At 47.6% G+C, this 21,652-nt stretch overlaps 3 protein-coding genes across 4 annotated transcripts; 2 read left to right on the plus strand and 1 right to left on the minus strand.

The window, feature by feature from the left end:
* Nucleotides 1–400: 400 nt before the first annotated feature.
* On the minus strand, nucleotides 401–3,314 carry LOC135366216 (neprilysin-2-like). Its single transcript, XM_064598883.1, has 2 exons — nucleotides 2,932–3,314; nucleotides 401–2,552 (listed from the first exon to the last, which is right to left on the minus strand). Exons 1-2 carry the CDS (start codon nucleotides 3,204–3,206, stop codon nucleotides 539–541), a joined length of 2,289 nt encoding a protein of 762 aa, XP_064454953.1. The 5' UTR covers nucleotides 3,207–3,314; the 3' UTR covers nucleotides 401–538.
* Nucleotides 3,315–5,083: 1,769 nt separating this feature from the next.
* On the plus strand, nucleotides 5,084–12,655 carry LOC135367153 (solute carrier organic anion transporter family member 5A1-like). 2 transcript variants are annotated; one of them, XM_064600283.1, is made up of 9 exons: nucleotides 5,084–5,918; nucleotides 7,102–7,188; nucleotides 7,688–7,873; nucleotides 8,553–8,723; nucleotides 10,025–10,220; nucleotides 10,333–10,462; nucleotides 10,562–10,761; nucleotides 11,060–11,128; nucleotides 11,185–11,451. In XM_064600283.1, exons 1-9 carry the CDS (start codon nucleotides 5,273–5,275, stop codon nucleotides 11,351–11,353), a joined length of 1,854 nt encoding a protein of 617 aa, XP_064456353.1. In that variant the 5' UTR covers nucleotides 5,084–5,272; the 3' UTR covers nucleotides 11,354–11,451. The 2 variants fall into 2 exon arrangements, with proteins under 2 accessions (XP_064456353.1, XP_064456352.1); XM_064600282.1 differs by having other exon boundaries at nucleotides 5,089–5,918; nucleotides 11,060–11,124; nucleotides 11,185–12,655.
* A 2,398-nt stretch (nucleotides 12,656–15,053) lies between these two features.
* LOC135367156 (UBX domain-containing protein 7-like) lies at nucleotides 15,054–21,649 on the plus strand. The gene is made up of 12 exons (XM_064600286.1): nucleotides 15,054–15,162; nucleotides 15,565–15,733; nucleotides 16,826–16,893; nucleotides 16,983–17,051; nucleotides 17,257–17,372; nucleotides 18,265–18,411; nucleotides 18,474–18,564; nucleotides 18,679–18,732; nucleotides 18,916–19,001; nucleotides 19,750–20,026; nucleotides 20,597–20,676; nucleotides 20,727–21,649. Exons 1-12 carry the CDS (start codon nucleotides 15,099–15,101, stop codon nucleotides 20,889–20,891), a joined length of 1,386 nt encoding a protein of 461 aa, XP_064456356.1. The 5' UTR covers nucleotides 15,054–15,098; the 3' UTR covers nucleotides 20,892–21,649.
* The last annotated feature ends 3 nt before the right edge of the window (nucleotides 21,650–21,652 follow it).

The raw sequence follows: 21,652 nt of genomic DNA on the forward strand, positions 1-21,652 counted from the left end.
GAGAGAGCAGCTACTTAACGTAGTGCCCAATTTAACCCAAGAAGTGTCGGTACGATCTTGAGGTAGCAACGACGACGAAACGCGTTTGCACTCTGGGGGCTCGGCCATGACAATCTATTCTGGATGAGGATCAGGGTGTAGTGCGCTTGTCAGTTTATAGCAGGTCTAAGGCTTACGTAACGGGTGACTTATGGTAAGGCCTGCAGACTATACGTGCAATCGTTCACGTAATGTAAGTCAGCTCATATCAACATTAAGAGCAGTGTTTGGTCTGCAAGTTTCCCGTGACGAGCTTCTAGACTGTTGTCCAGACCGTGCAGCTAAACCCGTACACAGCTGCTAAGTGGTACTTTCCAACACCCCCGCGAGCCCCTTTTCGAGTAATCGCACACAGGCAAAGTGAAAACGCTCCATCTTTTATGACAGTTACTGAACGGTAGTCTGACGTTCGACGTGCGTACTACACATGCAACAGGTAGTGCGCTGTGCAACAATCACTGAAACATCAAATGGCCACTGCAAAGTCACGTCGAACAGTTTATAACACATCCTTTAAACGGGTCGACAACCCATGGCCACACTTCACATTCGGATTCATGAAGCTGCCGGGTCTGCAACTGAAAGCTCGTGCGAATTCTGGCATGTTGCGTAGCGGGCCATTGACGCGGTACCAGGCAGGGCTGTGCGGGCCCTGCGCAGCTTCCTTGCGTAGAAACCGTCGGTTGCTGTTCTCGCAGAAGCTCACCGCATAGTACACGAAGAACAGCTGGTTGACGTTCAAGTGTTCCAGAAGGCGCAGTCGGTAGTGCGGCGACACCCTACTGCTGTACAGCTGGAACGCCTTATATGCTGGCGGCACGGCCAAGTAGTCCCAGAGATCTTCCCAGGACGTCTGCGAGCTATTCAGCTGGACGTTCTTGTCCATCCATAGCAGGCTAGAGTACTGTTGAGCGAGGCAGTCACGCAGCTGATCGAAGATGCGCGTGGAGCCTCGCAGTTGGCTGTAGTCGAAGTTGAACATCCAGTGGTAGATGGCCCTGAACAAGCTCCGGTAGACCTTTGGACCAACCCGGGGCAAGTGCAGGGGCCTGAGGGCGGGATCGCTGCGCATGAAGAAGTCGAAGACCGGCAACGGAATCTCCAGGCGCTCGTACGGAAAGTGGAGGCTGCTCGACGAAGACAGGAAGCCTCCTTGCCACCCCGGGTGCGCCACCTTGGAGCTCATGTGCGCCACTAGACTCTTCTCGAGCGACTTGCGAATCCACGTATAGAAAAAATGCGCCGTTGACACCGGTGAGTTACTCAAATAGATGCCCTCCAGGTACTTGGCCCGAAAAGTTTTGTCGTTGAGTGCTTTCGGTAGGAAGGGCTCCCACGACAACTTCCGCAGCTTCTCCTGGAGGTGTTCCCTAAGTCCCGAGCTGAGTGGTCCGAGGTTGTCCTGCACGTGCCGGTCAAGCACAAGCTTGAGCACGGATATTACCTCCTCGACGACTTCTTTGCCTCCCACGATGTTCTCTGCAAAGTGTCGCGAGACGTAGAGCGGCAAGTTGGGCTCGAACCTGTTCAACATCCGCAGGCAATAGTGCTTCTGCGGCAGCGTCTGGGCGAACTCAGGATGCCGAGCGTACGCCACAGACGCCAGGTCGTTCCGCAGCCGGTCGTCCTTCAACAAGGGCGAAAGAGCCATCATCACTTTGAACAGGAGATAGGCCAAAAGATCTTTGGTGGACTTGGCAATATCTCCTCTAGTCAACCTCACGATGTATTCGGGGGAGTCGAGCTTGATGTAGGTCCTGCGTGATATTGGGCGCAGGCCTTTGCCAAACACGCTCTGTAGAAGTGTGGTCCAATCGATGCTCGGCATGATGGGCAAGTCCCGCACCTTGATCACTGTGCAGTTGACTAGGGCCACAGAGTCCCGCCGTGGCCTCACCAAGAGGTTGGAGAGATGGTCCTCGAACAGAAACAGGTCTGTGTCGACGTACCGCTGGAAGAACGTCAGTACGGGTGCAAAAGAGATTCTCACCAGCTCGTACTCGTCCTGTTGAAGACGACCGCGGAGGAGAACGGTGGAGGGCTCGCCAAGTCCGACGTATCTCTTCGTCTTGTTCATGGGGTCCTTTACGGCGAAGAACTTGAAGAGTGTCTCGACACCCAACTCGCGAAATATCCTGCCAATTTTACTAGAAACGTCGGTGGGGGTGAGTTGCTGCTTGGGAAATCTGACCATCCACTTGTTAGAGACTTCAAGAAACATGGTGAGGAGGCTGTCGAAGAGGTCAGGTTCTGGGCTGAGACAACGCTCGAACAAGAAGCGGATCTCGGGATACTCAGTGATGTTCGCAGCGAGGCCAGAAGAAAGCAGTTCGATGTAACCGTCGCTCAGAATGGTATCGAGGGAAATACGCTCCGCTCCAGGAGCGAGAGGTCGTTTCGCGGCCCAGTCGTCGCACACGTAGCTGTAGAAGTCTTCGCACGGATCTCGTGAGCTATTCAACTGGCGTAACAGCAGCTTCGCCTGTTCGATGCAGGCGGTCGTTTCGCACAGCCTGGAATGAGAAGAAACATGATTTGTAGGGACACCGTATCACTTTACCATAACGACACGCAAGCCCGATATAATCATCCGGTACTGGGATACCTGACAGTGCCCCAGTGAGGTGTACATGTAAAGTTATCCCCCCCCCCCCCCCCAATGACGTACAGAGGGCGGACGTCACGCGCTCCACCGCTGGCAGCTGTGCCGAAGTCTATGTTTCGCACAAATCTAAACGTTCCCTCCGAGGTGCTTTCGTACACACGCCTTCATCCTTGAACCTCTGACCTCCACCATTCTCAGCAAGCACTCTCAGCGAGACCGTCAAGTAACTGTCCCGACGATAGGCCTCTCTAAGGGCTGATCAGAACAGCCTTCTCCGCCAGTCGTACCTTGGCAGCGTTGCCGTTGACGGGGCCGAAGAATCTACGACGAGCTGCTTCGGAGGCTTGTGGTCGGGAATCCTCAGCTGCGGCAGCAATGGATGACTGGCGTTTGGCATCAGCGTCGGCGTGAACAGCGTCGTCGTGACGAAAGCGGTGACCACCACTGACAAGAGGAGGAGCACTGTGGCCGTGATCACCAGGCTCCAGAGCGTTACTGTCCAGCTGGACGAAGCTGGTGGAAGTACAGGGTTCGGTACTGCATTGGGATTTTCGTCCGCCATGCCCGGTCGTCTCTTCACGATCGCGCTATGGAACTTTTGACGGTCACCGAATATTTGAGTCCGTGCAGGTTTTGTGCGCGAGCTCGAGCGCGTTCGCGCACCTCGTTGGTCTTCTTCTTCGTGGTCTTCCGTTTGCAAAACTAATGAGGATCACCTCCGCCCACAAAGACTATAAGTTCGTATTTGCACGAAAGGTGGGGAATGACAAGCCAACTTTTTGTGTGATGGAATGTCATGGACAGCGTGTGTCAGCTTGGTTTGTCCCTTGCGCGCCGGCATGCACTTTCTCACAAAAGTTGTTTGATTTAAGGGGTCTGATGTTATGTCCTTGCACCGGTTGTGCTCCCTCGGGTTTTCTTCAGAGGCTCTAAGGCACAGTTCCCTATAATTCCCCAGGATGCAGCGTGAAGCCATATCGGCAGTCAGTGTGCTCGATAAATAAGGACATCACAATCAGCCATCACGAACAGCTAATGTTGTAGTCAAATGTGTGGTCGGTGGCAGTACAATGAATAAGAAAGTCCTGGGCGATGGTGGCACGCAGTCCCAAAGACAATGGCAGCCGCGCGATTGGTGGCTTAATTCAACGTCTCCTCGTTGTTAATACAGTCAAACTCCTTTATAGCGAACCCCTTTTTAACGAAAATACCACTACAGCAAATTTTTTTGCGGTCCCGCTGGAGCCCTATAGGTCCAATAATGGACATCCTTTTTAACGAAAGTACCGTTACTGCAATTTTTTTTTTTTTTTTTTTTTTTGCTGTTCACCGAGTTTTGTTGTAAAGGAGTTTGACTGTAGTTCCTTCCTCCGATTTGCATATCTCGTCGCTTTCTGCAACGTAGATTTCACTATCAACGTTGACGGCCTTTATTGTAGCTGCTGCAACTTGTGGCGTGTCGTCGTTGTGGGAAGGGATAGTCCCAGAACTTTCACGTCGGAAAAGAGAAATCCCATAGAGCCCCATGCATGGGCCCAGAACTTACGGGTGGCGATATGGGGGAAAGTATTTCGTAGCGACAGCCATGGGCTGCAGCAGAACCATTTCACTCCACGAACTGCAAGAATAAGAAGAAAACAAAAGCAAAGATAGGACTATGGGAGCTATGTTAAGACATCGAGGCACTGTCTAGCAAATGCCATTCACCCCACCATCTGCGCCCAATTCTCCTTGGCTCAGATTGCGTGAGGACACGCTATGTACACTAGACAGTAGACCTTCGATTATGACGAAGCAACGTGATCAGAAAAAGGTTCGATATAAGTGGCAATTCGATAAAAGCGAGTGTGCCACAAAAACAGTGGCAGCAATTAATGTATCGGAAGGGCGCGGAAACACAACGAAAACCTTTCAAAAACTACTCAAACAATCAATAAACTTTTGTATCAATGCTGCAGGAAGCGTTTTAAGTTATATGTGAAAAGAGAGAGAGAGAGAGTACAGAAAAGGCGGAAGCTAGGTGCGCTGTACGGGCTTCCGACGGCTCGCCCTTCGCACTAAGCGGAGTTGACTGGCGGGACACTTCGAATAATCAGACTCGAAACGCGTGTATTTCGATCGGGACAACGTGAGACCTCGAATAAAGCGAGAGTTCAAAAATGAAGAAGAAGCGATGTCGTTATAGCGAAGCCCTTTTTATTATTTTCCCCTCCCCGCTATAATATTACACAGCGAGAAATATCCGTTGTTGCACCACCCCTCAGACACTGTCTGCCACGGCTGCGTACGTGCCAGCCAAAAACCATCCCAGCCAAGTTTGCATCCACTTCTCCAATGATTTTCTTTTTTTCGTCCAATATCGGAGACAGATACTGGTTCCCACGTCATCAAACCTCTCAAGATCCTGGAAGCGCACTGAAATCCGACCAGCACACTCGAGAGGACTAAACCGCATGCCAGATCCCGCTAACCCATTGATAAGCAATTGGAGCTACATCGTCGCGCTGCCACCATTCTCGTCGGGGCAGCCACCTCGCTCGCCGTTTCCAAGGGCTTATTTATCTGCGAGAGGGAGATGCGTGACGCCACGACAGGGAACGTTGCCAAGGCTCCGTTTCGCGCAACCGCATGCATATACACAGTCGGCAACAGCGCTGCTTGGAGCGCGCGTACCTTCCCATGACTTCCGCGGCGAAAGCCGAGGTTCCTGCCGACCAGCTGTGCGGCGTGGGGTCTTTCCGCCCTCGATGTTTGCAAGCATTCGCCAAGGCCAAGTGCTTCACCCTTCTGTACGGCGTCCTGCTCATTTTCCAGAATGCCCAGTTCTACTACTTCTTTGGCATCATGTCCACGCTCCAGCGTCGATATGGACTGTCAAGTTGGTTCATAGCTGTGATACTGTTCGCCGTCAGTGTTAGCCCGTTCTTTGTTAGTTTCGCTGTAGGCCATTATTCCAGGAGGGTGTCGAAACCCGTGCTTCTCTTTTGGAGCATCGTCTGTCTCGTGGTGAGCTGCTGCACCAGCGCCGTGCCGTACCTGCTCTACGGACCTGGTGTTGGTCTTCTCGCATCGGATGCCGTGTTTCCCGCGCTGGACGTGTGTCCTGCGGGACGGGACAGCGGGTGTGACAGCAGTTCCTTAGAGCAGCACGTGACTGCTGCCGCGTTATTTGTGGCCAATTGCTTCTACGGTGCTGCATACAGTGTGCTCTATGTCGCTGGAAGCACATACGTCGATGATAGCGTGAAAAAGAAGAATTCCCCGTTGCACTTCGGTAGGTGGAGTATGCGTTGTTCCTGAAATCAACTTCCCCATTCGAACACTGCTTTAGCGCGGCGGAAGCTTGTTTGGTCTGCACTCTAGTCAGCTGAGTGATCTTTTGACGGTCAGCTGCAATACGCTATCGCAAAAAGGACACGTATACACAGTAAAAACAAAAACTACTATCGTCATGGCCCCTGCGAGGTGTAACTAAGTGAAGTGATAAGTCCCGACGAGAGCTCTTCCTGACAGTTTCCCAGCGTTTATCAGACGAGAAACTCCTAGCGATAGCGAGGGGTTGTCAATTTGCTTCAGGGTTATGCATACAGAGGTTGCATACTACAATTAACCTCTGAGTCTAAGCAGCGCGATTGCTGACAGCACTGTTTGGAAAGCAGTTAAATTGAACGAGAACATGCGCACCATATAACAAGATGTGTATTTATAGCTGGACATAATAAGCCATTGAACCATAAATATCAGCACCTGGACAGTGGAGCCATGCAGATGTAAATCTTTCAGCCATAGTTGCAAGATATTTCAGGCGTAAGGTTTGATTCACAACAAAAACATGCAACGTAGAACTTGGTCAGCGACAGAAGCGGGGATAATTAACGTAAAGGACAAAAGCTGATTTTTCCACGTTTTCTTTGTCCGTCTTTCTCTCACTGATCCAAGTATGCACATAAGCTATACTCCAAATAACCATTATTCTGACGGATCAACGCCGCGATGTGATACGCAGGTAAGATAATGAGATATTTAGGAATGTTCACTGATATCAGGTTCAGAAAGGCTGGCTATATTCCGGTGCCTTTGCATACCCCTTTCTGAATTCTACCCTGTTTCAAAAGCTAGAAAATAAAATGAATTGAAAAATTTCGCCCGGACAATTTTAGGAATAACGAATAAAAAGGTCTGGTTTATATTTTGACACATATTTTCAACATACGATAAGTGGTTTCCAAAGGTGTGTAATAGCTTAGATGTATTTCTTATCTGTAGCTTATTACAACTTTCACACTCTCGACAATATTGTTCATGGTTTCCACTTCTCTACCGAGGTCTGACAGTTCCCGTTAACCTCTGTTATGACTGCACTTCGCATGCATTTTGCTGATAAATATGCTTATTATATCTTTCACACACACACATGTCATTAATGTGCCACTATATGAATTTCACTATCTTTTTAGCTTTTATGGCGATCCTGAAGCTCTTGGGACCAACGCTTGGTTACTCTTTGGCTTCCGTCTGCCTTCGCTATTACGAAGATCCCAGATGTGAGTTCGTGTACGTCGACTGTACACTTATCTACGTGTTCTTTGCCACACATGGCATTTCAGGAGTTATACACCGAGGCCTGAAACTTTTTAGGCTCTAAATTATACTTGACTATACCATGGTCCAGCAACGAAGGAGAATTGTCTTTTAACCAATGTCGGCCTTGATGTCAATCGTCAAAATGGTCTTGATTACCAAGGAAACGCAGCCCCGTTCAAATTCCGAACGTGGGCATCCGTTCAACAGCTGTTCAATGTCCTTGCTCAATGGCGCGTGATTAGAATGTCTCACTGGTTATTGCGCAACGTACGGCAAATCTGAGTGGGTTCCGCGTTCCGCTACGTACGCGGCCTTCTTGTTGGCCGTCTGGCCAGTATATTGCACTCGTCAGCAACATCATCTTGTTCTGTCATTCTAATAGTTCGCGGCAGTCGGGCCGATGACATAAGTTGATCCCCCGTGATTAAGGAACATGACTTCGTAATGGCACACTTTCAGATGACCCCGGAATCGAGCCCACAGATCCCCGCTGGGTGGGAGCCTGGTGGTTGGGATACGTCCTACTGGCAATCATGCTTTCCACCCTTGCTCTACCTATACTGCTGTTTCCGAAGCATCTGTCTTCGTCAACCAGTGCCAAAGTGGAAGATAGTGAAGGAGTGCCGCCGAACAATAGGCGGAAAAGTAAGGTTCTCGGTTCTTCTTGTCTGAGAGTATTGCTCGAACCATTGCCAGTCTACTCAGCGTAGCTCTGCTGACCATTACGTAACGACTACGCCATACCACATTATGGATCTCTGCAATAAATCACGTATTACGGACCTCTGAAAAAAAAAATATATATATATATATATAATGTTTCGTAATTTAGTTCGCACAGTACGTTCCGAAATAACACGCAACCTCAAAACGGTTTGTTCTGAAAGAAGGCCACGTTGGCGTTCGTGCTGAGTGACGTTAGGTCCCTCTGGGCCCAGTAGCTGAGGGAAGGCTAAGCTCTTTGTGCTGCTGAACAGAAAATATTACAAATAAAGGAAGAAAAGTGACGAGTTTTCACGAGTTTGTTGACACTCCACGAAACGAAAATGATAAATTATTTTCACTTAATTGGCCTCAATTAGAGGACCCGAGCCCGTCGCCGTGCGTTTCAACGTGGCCTTCCTTATAGTTTCCGTGCGTTACCTTATCGGCCCAACACTACTATGCAAAAATAATTATTTGTCGCCGACTAAACTCTTGTAACCGAGTGCAAAGAAGGGGATGATGACGCCATTCACTGGCTACTATAGTGGCTTGCATGCATCCAGATCTTGTGTCTGGACAGTGCTGTCCTGGTAACAGCGTCGTTCTTCTCATTTTGCAGGTGACGGCTTCTTTGTGAGCTTGAAACGTCTATTCCGAAATAGGTTATACACAATGAGGCTTATCTACTGGCTGCTAGTCTCGAATGTCACGTTGGGTCATGGCATGATGAGTGCCAAGTACATGGAAGTTCAGTATCAGACTTCGGCTTCCAAAGCCAGCTTCCTCAGTGGTCAGTATGAGCTCTATAGTCTGTTTTTATTATTCGTTTGGAACATACACTGCTGCGGGAGTGATTGTTGTCCAACGAGTGACCCGTTCTAACTAAATACCGGCGCGTCTGACATCTTGTTCTCTTGCGATTCCCCAAACCACGTGTTCCCAGGGATTTCATTTCCGTTCGAAAAGTTTTCATGCTTTTAAGAGAGATGGATTGAGCAGGTCAATGAACGGATGACGCGTCCTGTTTGTCGTTTTTCGTTTTGACGTGACACATGACGCTGAGACTCGGCGTAGAGGTATGAGAGCACAAGAAGGCAAAAGTAAATAGAGACGCTGACGCGCGCTGGATCCTGATTTGCTCGCGACCGTGCCTCACACTTCGTACACACATATGTCACGTGCATCACGTACAGAAAAAGCGTGCGAGCAAAACTCCTTCCCAACGAAAGACTGAGGGATTCGCGAACAAGGAAATACAAGAAAAAAAGCAATACTCGTATATATATAAATGGGCGTCTTTGGGCATTCTGCCAAACGCCTTTAAATGCAGTTGCTTTATTGGGCCATAATGGAAATTCTTTTTGACATGCTATTATGTTTTTATTGAAAGCCGTTTAATGTTTTGTGAAGTCGGCTTTTTATGTTTTTTCATTGTTATGGGAGCGATTAAGCAATCCGAGTGTACTGCGAACACAGTCCGGCAATCACGTGCTGGCGGCACGTGAACCTCATATGACAGGTCACGTCACCTTATGAAGCTGTTACGGACGGACTCACACTGTTGTCGGCGTTGGCAGGCCCTTTTAAGCTATGGCTTTGCAAAAAGAAAATAAACTTCAACGACGACCTTCTAGCACGCTACCGACTGAGCTCAGTGGCGTCACTTGGTGCGGGAGCTTTTTGCGTCACCTCCCAATTGTGGGTCCCTTTCCATACCAGGCTATGCACGAAAAATAACAATAACACAGCACACGCCGAAAAAATAAATCACGTGCTCGCTGAGGGCGGTCCTCGCGCGGTTTTTGCGTCATGGCGCCGCAGAGAAAGAGAAGAAGCGGTGCGGGGCGTCACCCACCTCCGTCGCGTCATCAGGTGCGGCCAGCGCCCCTCGCACTCCCCTAGTGACGCCACTACCGTCTGTACCGTCTGTCCGAGCTACCGATGTAGCAACAGCTGTTCTGTCCTTGCCTTGTATACCTAGAATACCAATCAATGTTTCATGCTCATTAAACAACTACGGAATAACTCTGATTCCCACTAGATGATATTGAAGGCAACATCGCAATTCATGCGTACGATCCTGTATTCCAGGGCCCGTGCTCCTGCTGACCAACGCCTTAGGTTTAGGCGCTGGTGGAATGGCACTGCATATCTTTCGACCCAAACCGCGTCTCGTTGCCTCGTACACCACATTCTGTGATATCATGAAGTTATGCTGCTACATGGCCTGCATGTTCATCGGATGTCAAGGGATAAAGCTCATCGGCACCACGTCTGTAGGCAGTAAGTGAGTAATGTCACAGCAAAGTCACGCACGAGATGAAGTCCATGATCTTGATGATGAAATCGTGATGGGGATGAACAATAAATACCTGTCCTTTTTCTTCTTTCTTGCGTAGGCTTGCGTTAGATGCGCCGTGCAATTCGCACTGCAACTGTACCACGGCCCTCTTCCAGCCAGTCTGTGTTCCAGAAGTTAATGGAGTCTTTTTCTCGCCATGCTACGCCGGATGCCATGTCAACTTCACGGTATGGTCATCATTCACACTTCTTCATCTTTCATCTTCTATGTGTTGCCTTTCACGGGATAAGCTGGTCTCATAGGATATATCGCTATATGGCTTGTAGGATGGTGCCCCTGGACTAGGCGACTGTTCGTGCTTGTCCAACAGTTCCACTGCCACCACTACAGCACCAATGGAACCGCAGTCCTACCTTGGGTTCTGCGATGAGTCATGTGAAAACATTGTCATCTTCGTGGCCCTAATGTTGCTGGTCGGGTTTATCACGAGGACTACCACTGTAGCGCATACGATATTGGGACTCAGGTAATACTGTGCTACTGTGCACACGCTTTGTCGGTATGGTAACCTCATCAGGGATTTCTGGTGGGATAATGGCGCTATATAACAGCAGGGAGGTGGGTATATGGCACAAACCGAAACCGTCTATGAGTGACCGAGTACCGCTTTAGTGTTCTGCTTTGTCGAGCTCAGCATATCCGCCGGAAATAGTCTTTCTAACGCCTTCGGCTACAATGTTCGTTTTGTGTGGACCAGTCTTTCTTTTCGCACACAGAAAATTATGAGTCACCGATATGCTAAATACGACACATTCTGTTAAAAGGGTTGTGGACAAAGAAGAGAAGTCCATGGCTTTGGGCGTTCAAGAAGGTCTATCGAGCATCTTCAGTAAGTGCGCCACTGCGTTATTAGAAAGGAAAAACGAGGTTGACCTTTTTATCCTTGCAGCTTACGTACCGTACCCCATTTTGTACGGCGCCGTATTCGATGCGTCCTGTGTCTTGTGGCAGGACAAGTGCGGCAGTCCTGGCACGTGCTGGATCTACGACGCGGACAAGCTGCGCTACTACTACCACGGCGCCTCGGTCGCCATCTTGTTCCTGGCCGTCGTCTTTGAAATACTCGTGGCGTACTATAGTGGACGCTTGAGAGGGTTCTACGCTGACGTAACCGAGCAGAAGACTTCACCAGCGGTACCTGAGGAGCTTTCCTGTGTCCAAGCAGATGAGAAGCTTGTGGTGTCGGGTAATGGCAACGTGCACTCTTGAGACCTTGTGCAAGTCATCATGGAACAGGGCACTTCATGAAGGGTCTTAATGGGGGACTCCGCAGCAAAGTCATCCTAGTATGGGCTTCCCAGTTGGTATTGAAACCATTGTGAAATCTTTCTGTTCAACCCGTAAAGCCAAGAATGCGACCAGGAGCTACTGCAACAACAAGATACGTCAACCAGGAATACTCGCGGTGCCAAGCGGAATTTGTTTTCGAAGCACACTACTTTCATCAGGAGTTCCCCTAATGTGTGGTCCTTGTCAGTGTGGAATACGTGCTGTGTGTCTGGCTTAGCAATCAAGTAACGATATCATTACATTTTTCAGTGCCATAACTGCTTTGTCAAACCCCTGGTACCGGGGTTCCCCACCGTACACGCACTGAGAAGTAAATAAGCTTCAAATCGAATGACTATGCGGCTGCGGAGGCAACAGGGGGAACACCTGCCATTTTTTCCCCTTCAGTTTCCTTCAGAAAGAGCGCATGCAGTACAGGAAAGCTGCTGTCCTTTCGTTGCCGGAGCAACAGGTGCCGTACTCCACGCCGTCGGTCATCGGTCCGATCTCCTGCGTGACTGCACATTAACCATGTGTTCCGCTAGCATTTACGCTTGTACATCACGTGCACTTTCAGTGCCAGCAAGTCATGTTAGTAAATTATTTTCTCGGGTCACCAGTGGCGTCACTAGGGGTGTCTGGGGGGGTGCGGTCCGCACCGGGTGAAGCGACGGGAGGGCTGACGCGCCGCACCAATACTGCAGTTTCCTCCCGTTCTCCGTGGCACGATGACGCAAAAAACAACATAAGGAGCTTTCTGCGAGGCACTTTTTTTTTTTCCTGAGTGTGGTGTAATATGTTTATTTATCGCGAATAGCCTGGTACGGAAAGGTATCCGTTAATGGGGGAATGGGGTGGGGTGGGGGGTGACGCAAAGAGCTCCCGCACCGGGTGACGCGTACCCTAGCGACGCCACAGGGTCAGCCGACATTTCTTCTACGCTAAAGTCTTCATGTGTGATGAAATAAGATATATATTTCGTCCTACAGGCAATTCATCACTGTTGGCACAGCCAACACAGGGTGCAACTCATTCACATCAGGTGCCTTTTGTCTAGCTCAAAGATAAATAAAAAGCTAGAAATTCCTCTATTGTCGTGTGCGTGTGCTTTGTCTTGAGGACCTGACTTCTGATGACAGAGTTGGGAAAAGGTGTTTCACTCAACGCCATGCAACCTGTGTAAGAACATTTCCCACCCCTCTTACAAAGTACAAAGAAAGGGTGAAATGTGAGCGGCGGTAACAACAAGTGAAAGGAGCCAAATGGGGTCCGCGTGAAGACTGACTTGTGCAGTAGATGTCAGCAGTGCTGCGGTTGTAGGGAGCATGGTGTGGGTGGTATCTTGATGGTTAGAAGCAGGGGCGGACCTAGCGGGAGGTCCAGATGTCCTAACCACCTTCAATTTCTGTCGGTCCATAGGGTCTCAATTGACCTTGGTAGTGTAACAGCATGCTGTCCAGGGCAGGATCCCCCCCCCCTTTCAGAAAAATCCGTTCGAAGTAGATTTGTTAAATTAGAAATTTTTCGGTAAAATCGTTGTCAGGATTGAGCATTCCAGGCTGATGCTTAGCCACAACTCTCCCACGGCTACGTCACAGTTGGTGATTTATGTTGAAAGGGCTCGCCGTTGTCGGCCTCACAGATGTGGGCAACGTCACGACTGACGCCCTGGGGGAATGTGCGTCCTGGGCCGACTTCTAAGGGAACTGTGCAGACATATGTCTGACAGCGTCTGAGGAAAACCCAGGAAAAACCCCAGACAGCACAGCCGGCACCAGGATTCGAACCCGGGTACCTCCCGGGTATGTTGGAAGCACTTTGGAGTCGGATTACGCGAACACCAATCCATGTCCACAAAACGGATGAAGTGCTTTGTGTCAAATTTGTTGTATAGCTCTGCTGCACGCAAACAGATAAGACGCCCGGGATTACAACTTTCTTCTAGTTTCTGTCAAGGACATGATAGAACGTTTTCGACACAAGTTTTCCGAGAAGGCTTGCTCTCCTTACTTGATAAGATATCTTACCTGACGCAGAAGCACCTAGCGGACGAATGCTGAAGTTAACCACTGACACCGTAAAACCTTGGTGGTCCTGCACACGAGGCACCTTGCACGAGCGACCAGACGGGACCGGTTGCCACCACTCGACAGACATGATGAATCTCCCTGATCCAGCAGATGTCCTCGCGGCTGCAGCAGAACGCCAGGACGACGTGGAAGAAATTCTTCAAGGATTGACCGCTTTAACGGCAGCCATCAAGGAACAAATGGAAATTGACGCAGCGAACTACGCGCTCAGTATGGACCTGCTGACAAGGAACATCGCCAGCGTGCATCAAACTGTGAATCGCCTGCACGACATGTGGCTGCAGCTCAACTCAGAAGCCGACAGGTGACAGTGACTGAGAGTGTAAAGCTCCCTCGAGGAATAGTTATGGACATTTACGTTAGCAATGTATGAGCTCTGCACAGTATAGTGGCTGTTGTGCTGGTATGCGGACTGGTTTTTATTATTCATGTAGTCTTCGACGTGAGGAATGGAGGGACACGCACCAAGCAAATCTTCTGCTGGTGTCACGCACTCTGAGCTGAATCCGAATTGTTTGTCTGACAGCTGCTCATCGGCAGGTCTTTTATATTTTGTTTGTGCGACATTCAACTCTGCTGGTCATTGCGGAAAGAATGTGCTTTTTATCAACGAGTGAGGCTGAGTTCCCCGATTATTGTGGAACAATAAATATGTGGAGTCGTGCTTGAATGTTTTCATAATCCAGTCACACACAAGAATAAAATAAGGCTGCTCGCAGAACTCAGCGCGAGTTGCTGGCCACGGTTTCCTGCGACACCGCATAGTGTCCCGAACACAATAGTTTTGAACAGACCGTGACTGCTTGGTGTAGAAGCACGGCTGCATGCAGGAGGAGCTGCCATGGTACAGGTGCAATTTTTCGTATTTCCATGTTTTGCACCCGGCAAGAGAGAGAGAAAGACCCCCACCGGCCCACCCCATACTGAACACAATGCTCCAAGGGACTCACGGACCTCCTACGCCCGTAAATTCTCGGAGCATGTTCCTTTGCGATACCTGACTAGAGACTCCAACACACGCGCAGACATGATGAAATGAAACATATATCAGTTTGAATGGGGAACATGGGAGCCCAAATAGCTCTGAGTGCCGCATGCTGTCATATTGTTAGGCCATGTCAGGGGGCGGATCCAGACCCTCGGTTTGGGGGGATTTCTTTGTTGGAGTGCGTAGTGGGGGAGAGGAGAGAGGGAAATCCAATGTATAAACTGACGATTTCGAGGGGGGGATCGCCCCCCCCCCCCGGATCCGCCACTTTGCCGTACGCAAAGACAAGGAGCACGATGTGGCACGCACAATGGTGCATTATTGCGAAACAAATATAAACAGCCCGCCACAGTCATTTCCTGACGTAACCACAGCTGCAACCGCTACAGAATGAACACGCACCACTTTTCAGTTGTTTTTGGCTCTCAACGCAAGCAACATTGATGGCGTTGCAAAATGGCGTCGACGTCCACCGGTTCAAAAGGAGTTAACCTGATTGAAAATTTCTGTGCAGTTACAGGTATTTATTTTCCTCGTTCCTAACGCTGTAATGTGTTTGAAATCTAATTATTAATTAAAGCAATGACACAAATTCGGGCTTGCAGCTATGCGCTCTCTGCCAAAAAATAGCATATTCTAGCAGACTTCCAAGTCAGAGAATGGGACGTATCTCGATATTTTATTGTTCCGCTTAATTTCTACAGGAACGCTGCACACAGAAATCGCTTTCCTTACAATATAGTTTACCACCTTACCTTAAGTAGCAATTTTACGTGGTGTACGTAGGTGGCTGCTGGTTTTATAACTCATTGCCTTTGACTTGACAATAGGCTGTCAATCTAGGCGGATTGACCGTGCTGCGAGGTGTTGTCTATGACAACAGATGGAACCCTGTAGTTATTATCCATTACGGTTTTCAAAGGGGCGGATGAAGATGTTGCGAAACGGATGCTGGAAGCTTGCAACAACAATTTGGAAATGGCAATCAACATGCATGTTGACTCGGAATGGACGGCGCCATCAAATTCCACGGATGCTCCCCCAGCACATGCTTCTGCGAGGGACGCACAGTCAGCACCATCTCTAAATCCGTAAGAGGATTTCTCGATTTTACTCTTATGGGACAGCAACAGTAATACGCTTTGACCAAGACACGCGTTTAGAGTTGAAAAAAACTATAAAACTCCACTGCCGGGGAGACAGAAAGACTGGACGACACACTGCACTGACTGATAAACATTTCTATTCCATAATAGAGTTGTTTTTATATGCCAGGGCCATACAACCCCCTCTACAGGGATACTCCGAAACGTGTACTTTTTTTTTGCTTCCCCATTCACCCCTTCTTTTTTTTGATGAACTGCTCTATTTTTTTCGACAACCCCACTGATACACCGGTCCCCAGATTTTTAAAAAATCTGAATGGCTTCTTGGTACAGGAGCTGGCCTCGGATGATATATATCGCAGTAGAGGGCATTGTCTGGCCTTGATATATAAAAACAACTGTCTTGTGGAATAAAACTGTTTGTCGGTCAGTATGTCGTCCAGTCCTTTTGTCTCCATGTCACTGGGGTCATGGTGTCATCGTTTCGAAGTATGAAGCAGCAAACATTTTAACACTTTTTAATACATCTAGTGTTGACACAATCCTGTAAACACCTAATGAACGATTAAGTTTGTAGATTGCTCAATCCTCAGTTGGCTTCCATTTCTCGGTGGTTGTCATGTATCTTGGAGTCCTCCAACGTAATACTTATATTTGCGGCTCTGTTGCATGGTTTTGGAGAATATGTGCATGCAGTTTTGCTACATGATTCGTGTGAAAGTGTGATCGCCATGCATGATGTGATGTGATTGGGTGCGTGATGTAGCTGTAAACGGCTTTTGTCCGCACATTACACAAAAATTATAATTGTAGGCCGTCCATCAATATTCATTTCAGAGTATCTGGTGTGGTTGCCGTGAATAGCATTGGAAATAATAGGACGGTGATTTCGGAGCTCGTGTTCGAGACTAGATTGCTTACGAATTAAACACAGGAACACACACACAAAATGTATCGCTAAATTGTGAATGTCAAAACATTAGCCAGACCAAAAATGGAAAGTCAAGAAGTGTTGCATTCCTACCTTGGCAGCAGTGTGAGGTTTTACCAGACATTCAAATGTTCTTGTCCTTGCAGAGAAGATGATGTAAGGCCACCCATACCCCCTGTAAGGGAAGTTCTCGTAGAAGGAGCTTATCCATTTGGTACGGCAATTACATTTTATTGTTTTCGTGTAATCCTGAGGTAGCTGTGCGCCCAACGTGTTGTACATGAATATATTTTTTTCTTTCAGGGTTTCATGGGGCTAGAAGGGCAGCTTACAGTGTTTTTGATGGTTTCAGGGACTTCCAAAACGAGATGAGTAAGTGTGTGATCAAGAGTACTAGAACTGCCCCTGCTACATTGCCTCCAAATACAGACTTATTCCTATTCGAGTTATACCCTAATGTTGATTATTATTGATTTGCAAGCAGTTAAACAGATTTAGTATGATTTAACTGTGAATGATGATGTAACTGTGTAAGAATGTGATGTTATAGCCACTATTGCCTTTGAACACCAAACAGAGATACAAGAGGAAAAAATGTTACACGGAGATGATCTCTCGTACAAGAAAAGAAAAACGTTGGAAGACCTGTTTCGCCCGCCCTTGGACCTCATGCACAGGGGCTCATTTGAATCTGTAAGTGACGAAGCATGATTCTCGAAGCTCAGGAGGAAATCTGTAAGCTAATTCATTAAACACCCTCTCCGTGCAATACCTAAAAATGCTATTCAAACGTTGTACGAGCGGGGTCTCGCGTTTCCTGATTAAATTTGAGGTTTTTGGTTTTTTTAAAGTGAGACTCCGTAACAAAATCACGACAGAGATGGTGTGGCATATCGGTAACCTTTGGGACGTCAGGAACGTGCGTACGAAATATGTCATTCCAAAACTGCGCAGATTTTATTCAGACGAATTTATTACGGAGCGAACGCTTCTCCTCTGTGAAACGAGAGGGCACTGAAAGTAACACATTGATGACATCACGTTATGGCAAGGTTTTGAAGCAGACGACAATGCTGGGTGACGTCACTGTATCCTATCTAAGCAGCGTCCATGAATACTTTTGATACTATGATATTTTTGGGCTACTTCAAATCTCTCAGCCTCACCATTCATGACACTCCATATGACATCCCATCTCACTATATGCAAAAATATGAGTGTGTGGGTGCACTCAGGATCGAATCCTTGCAAAGTCTTCCTTGGAGGGCACCATGCAGTAAGAACATGACCTACCGTATCTCAAAAGGTGGCACAATACATCCTACCCATACATGCATCACTGACCTTGTGCAGCTAGCTAACTATTACTACTAACTAGAAACTTGTTTTCAGTAACTGAGTTGTTTTAAAAATTGCCCACAAGAAGATGGTTAATCTAACAGCACCCCATAGGAAGTATGCTGCACACATTGAACTATTTTCATCTCCTTGTTTGAAAAGATATTGCGTTGTAGTCCTTAGACTGTAGTTCCAGCGATACTGGTTGAAGAATTTCACTGGCGACGTCTTTTATGCTTTTGCTTAGGCAAGAGAAGTTGGAAAAGCATCGAATAAGTGGCTGATGGTTAATGTACAAAATGGACAAGAATTTGCCTGTCAGGTGCTCAACAGGGATGTCTGGAGCAATCAGATCATCAAGACCATTGTCTCTGAGCACTTCATTTTCTGGCAGGTGAGCGTCATCCATTGCAACAGCACCATTGTAGCCTAAAAGATGTCCCGTGATTGCATTAGGTCTATCAAGACAGTGAGGAGGGCCAGAGGTATGTTCTCTTCTACAAAGTTGTGGAGTACCCGTATATTGCCATTCTGGATCCCAGGACAGGCAAGTAACGATCGTAATAACCTATAATAACTAATTAATAATGACTAATAACCTAACGGACGTAAAGCCACAAAATGTTCTAAGGTTGATGTTGCATGCTGCACTTTTTTGCAGGAGAGAAAGTCCTTTCATGGAGTCAGGTCGACGCCGTCAAGTTTTGTGATGCAGGTACTATGGCACATCATCTTCTTTCACATGCTCTTTGACGTGCTCTAACGTCTGCTAACGTGTGCTGTAGTGCACACAGTCAAATAATACTTCGAGCATAGCAAAGTCTAAGCATGCAGTGCCTTTTGGTTGCCCTGCGGGCCCCTGCATACTTATAGTGCATTGACCTTGCTTTCGTTGCAGTGACTGAATTCCTAGCAGAGCATCCAACTCCTGACGGAACAGTCATAAGTCCACCAAAGAAACGAATCAGGCCAACATCTGACAGAGTGAGCATTGCATATTTTACATGTTCATTTGGTTCATCTTCTGGTTTTTCTGACTCCGACCAGGATGAACACTGTCGTCAGGAAAATGTGTGTGCGCGACAGTCACAGATTCGACATAATTCCTGGAAAATAATACCTCTGCCACACGTGCACTCTTCAATGATCATTGAAACCAATCGGCATTGGACGCGTGCGTGGCGCCATCTAGGGAGTAACGTGTCAACCTTTCAGGAAGCATTGAATCCAATGCTTTTTGCGAAGTTGACACATTACTCGCTTGGTGGCGCCACGCGCGTGTTCAATGACCATTCATTTCAATGATCATTCAAAAATGCCCGTTTGGCAGGGGTATAAGTCTGCAAAGAGGAGCAGTTCTGCACCTGAGCTGCCATGATAGGTACAGCAGTAGTAACGTGTGATATTAAGTGCTTTATGCCGTTCTTGCATCTTCGAGGGCTTGTGCTTACGGTGTAGAACCCCTTCCTTGAATGGAAGTAGTACAAGTGGACAGGATGGTTGCAAGTGGTGGTTACAAGACCACATTTCCATGCGTAGGTGGAACTCTTGGCAGAATAGGTCTAAAGCTATAAAGCTTCTGGGTTTTCTTTTTTTTTTAAGAATTGGAGGGTAAAACTCCTGTTGAAAAGCATTGTGAGTGGTGTGAATGGTGTGAATGTGATTGGTGTGAATGTGAATGAAAGGTGTGAATGAACAAACACTTTCCCCTGAATGTCACTTCCAATTTTAGGATGGTGTTTATGAGGAGAGCGAAGAGACCCAATTAAAAGCAGCCATCGAAGCATCCCTTCAAGAGTCTGTGAGGAGAACTGAGGTCGTCTCGGACGACGACCACAGCGACCTAGAAACGTTTGACTCGGATGCAGAGTGTGCAATGCCGCAGTCTCCTGGCGGTAGGTCGGACATGTGTGCCGCATCCAGGTCTACATCCCATTCGAATACGCATCAGTCTACAAAACCTGAAGAGCAAACAGAAGGCTGGGAGGCATATCTTGGGAGTGATGACGGTCAGCTACGTTTCTACCTTATAGTTATAGGATTGCATGTGCTGCCCTCTAATACTGTGGCATGTAACAAGAAGCTTCTCTGCTGTGCTAAGATGGTATTAATGATTGGGCGCTTGTGTTTTCGGGTTTTTATGGTTTCTGAAAATCTGGGATAAAATAGCGTTTTACCTCAGGAGGAGTGAAATAAGGTAGTAAAATCGAGCAATATTGAGTGGAAGAGCGGATTTTCTCGTGAAAAAGGAAAGAAAGGAAAAAGGACACTCCTCGCATTTGCAGTGAGCACAAGATGCTGAGCTGCTGTGCTGATTTCACAGTGCTTAGCATTCTCCAGTGCTGAATTTGGACTGGTATTCGCGAGTTTTATTTATTTATTTTTTTTAATTGTGTGGATTGGGTCTTACCATAAGTGACAGTGACGCAAATTGAAAGTAAACTGGGTTTAACCCTAAAACACAAAGCTCTATTAACTCATATTTGAATTTACCAGAGCAAAGCACACTTGCTATCTAATCCTCTCCGATGTCTACAAGTATTGAGTATATTTACTCTCTCTTACATTTCTGATTCTAGACCCAAAATCGGAGCTGATGATCAGATTTCCAGATGGATCTCGAAGGATAATGACCTTCCCATGCACATCACAGCTGAAGGTATTTAAAGCATTTATTTAAATTGCACCTCACACAGATCTCCTTTCCAGGCCCTCATAAAGTTTGCTGCCTGCAGTGGCTTCTCTGAAGAAACTCACGAACTGATCACAAACTTTCCAAGACGCAACTTAACCGAAGTAGATCCCTCCGCCACGCTCAAAGAGGTTGGATTGTTTCCGAAAGAGACGGTCTTTGTTCAGCTGCGGAGCACATGATCCGCACGTGGGACAGCAGTGTGCGACCGAGCCGATCATCCGCAGTGATTAAATTCTCATCAGGGATGTGCAAAGCAAATGTATAAATTTGCTGTGTTGAGGACATTGTCTTCGAAAGACTGTAAGTTAATGTATTCTTTGCTTTTAACATCTTAGTAATATTATTTTCCAAAGCCTATATAACAGCGAATTTTGGGAGAGGTAGAATATGATGTTCTCTCTCTCGCTCTGTTTCTTAACGATTGGTCGACGTGGAAACGTGAACAAGGAACTGTAGGAATGGTTCTATTGAGAGAAACTTTTTTTTATATATATATACAGTCGTACATCGATATTATGTGGAATATATGTTTCAGTGTGACATGCATGGGGTGCAGCATATATTCCAGGTAAAAATTAAAACCTGCACTCCTCAGGCCTATTACGATATCCCCTGTGATACATATTTCCTCAAATGTGAAATTCTCTAAATGTGAACGCACTGTTCATCTTGCAAAGTACAAGAGAGTCGTGAAAAGAGCCTCATGTCGGTAATGCTCAGAAAAACTGCATGAAGTTGCTCGTGTTAGAATGGCTGTTTCCTCGACAAGGAGAGGAAATAGGTTGTAGTGCCAGATGTGCGAAGTCACTGAACTCAGCCCGAGTGCTGAAGCCTTATCTGTTGCCCCGCCCTGTTGAAAATTGTCCTGTAATGTGCCGATTCCTGTGACTTAAAACGGGAATCGCGAGAACGGCGAAGAAATTGCTCTCGGACAAGTCTC

The sequence above is a fragment of the Ornithodoros turicata genome, chromosome 8 (assembly GCF_037126465.1).
Source record: "Ornithodoros turicata isolate Travis chromosome 8, ASM3712646v1, whole genome shotgun sequence".
Taxonomy (NCBI): domain Eukaryota; kingdom Metazoa; phylum Arthropoda; class Arachnida; order Ixodida; family Argasidae; genus Ornithodoros; species Ornithodoros turicata.

Excerpts from the sequence above, each read along its gene's own strand:
- LOC135367153 (XM_064600282.1), top strand. The coding sequence starts at position 5,273 with ATGCATATACACAGTCGGCAACAGCGCTGCTTGGAGCGCGCGTACCTT. Across the intron at positions 7,874-8,552 it reads GCCGAACAATAGGCGGAAAA|GTGACGGCTTCTTTGTGAGC; the intron begins GTAAGGTTCTCG and ends CTCATTTTGCAG. Across the intron at positions 10,762-11,059 it reads CATACGATATTGGGACTCAG|GGTTGTGGACAAAGAAGAGA; the intron begins GTAATACTGTGC and ends TTCTGTTAAAAG.
- LOC135366216 (XM_064598883.1), bottom strand. The coding sequence starts at position 3,206 with ATGGCGGACGAAAATCCCAATGCAGTACCGAACCCTGTACTTCCACCA. Across the intron at positions 2,553-2,931 it reads TCAACGGCAACGCTGCCAAG|GCTGTGCGAAACGACCGCCT; the intron begins GTACGACTGGCG and ends TTCTCATTCCAG.
- LOC135367156 (XM_064600286.1), top strand. The coding sequence starts at position 15,099 with ATGGCGTCGACGTCCACCGGTTCAAAAGGAGTTAACCTGATTGAAAAT. Across the intron at positions 15,163-15,564 it reads AAATTTCTGTGCAGTTACAG|GGGCGGATGAAGATGTTGCG; the intron begins GTATTTATTTTC and ends CGGTTTTCAAAG. Across the intron at positions 20,677-20,726 it reads CATGCACATCACAGCTGAAG|GCCCTCATAAAGTTTGCTGC; the intron begins GTATTTAAAGCA and ends TCTCCTTTCCAG.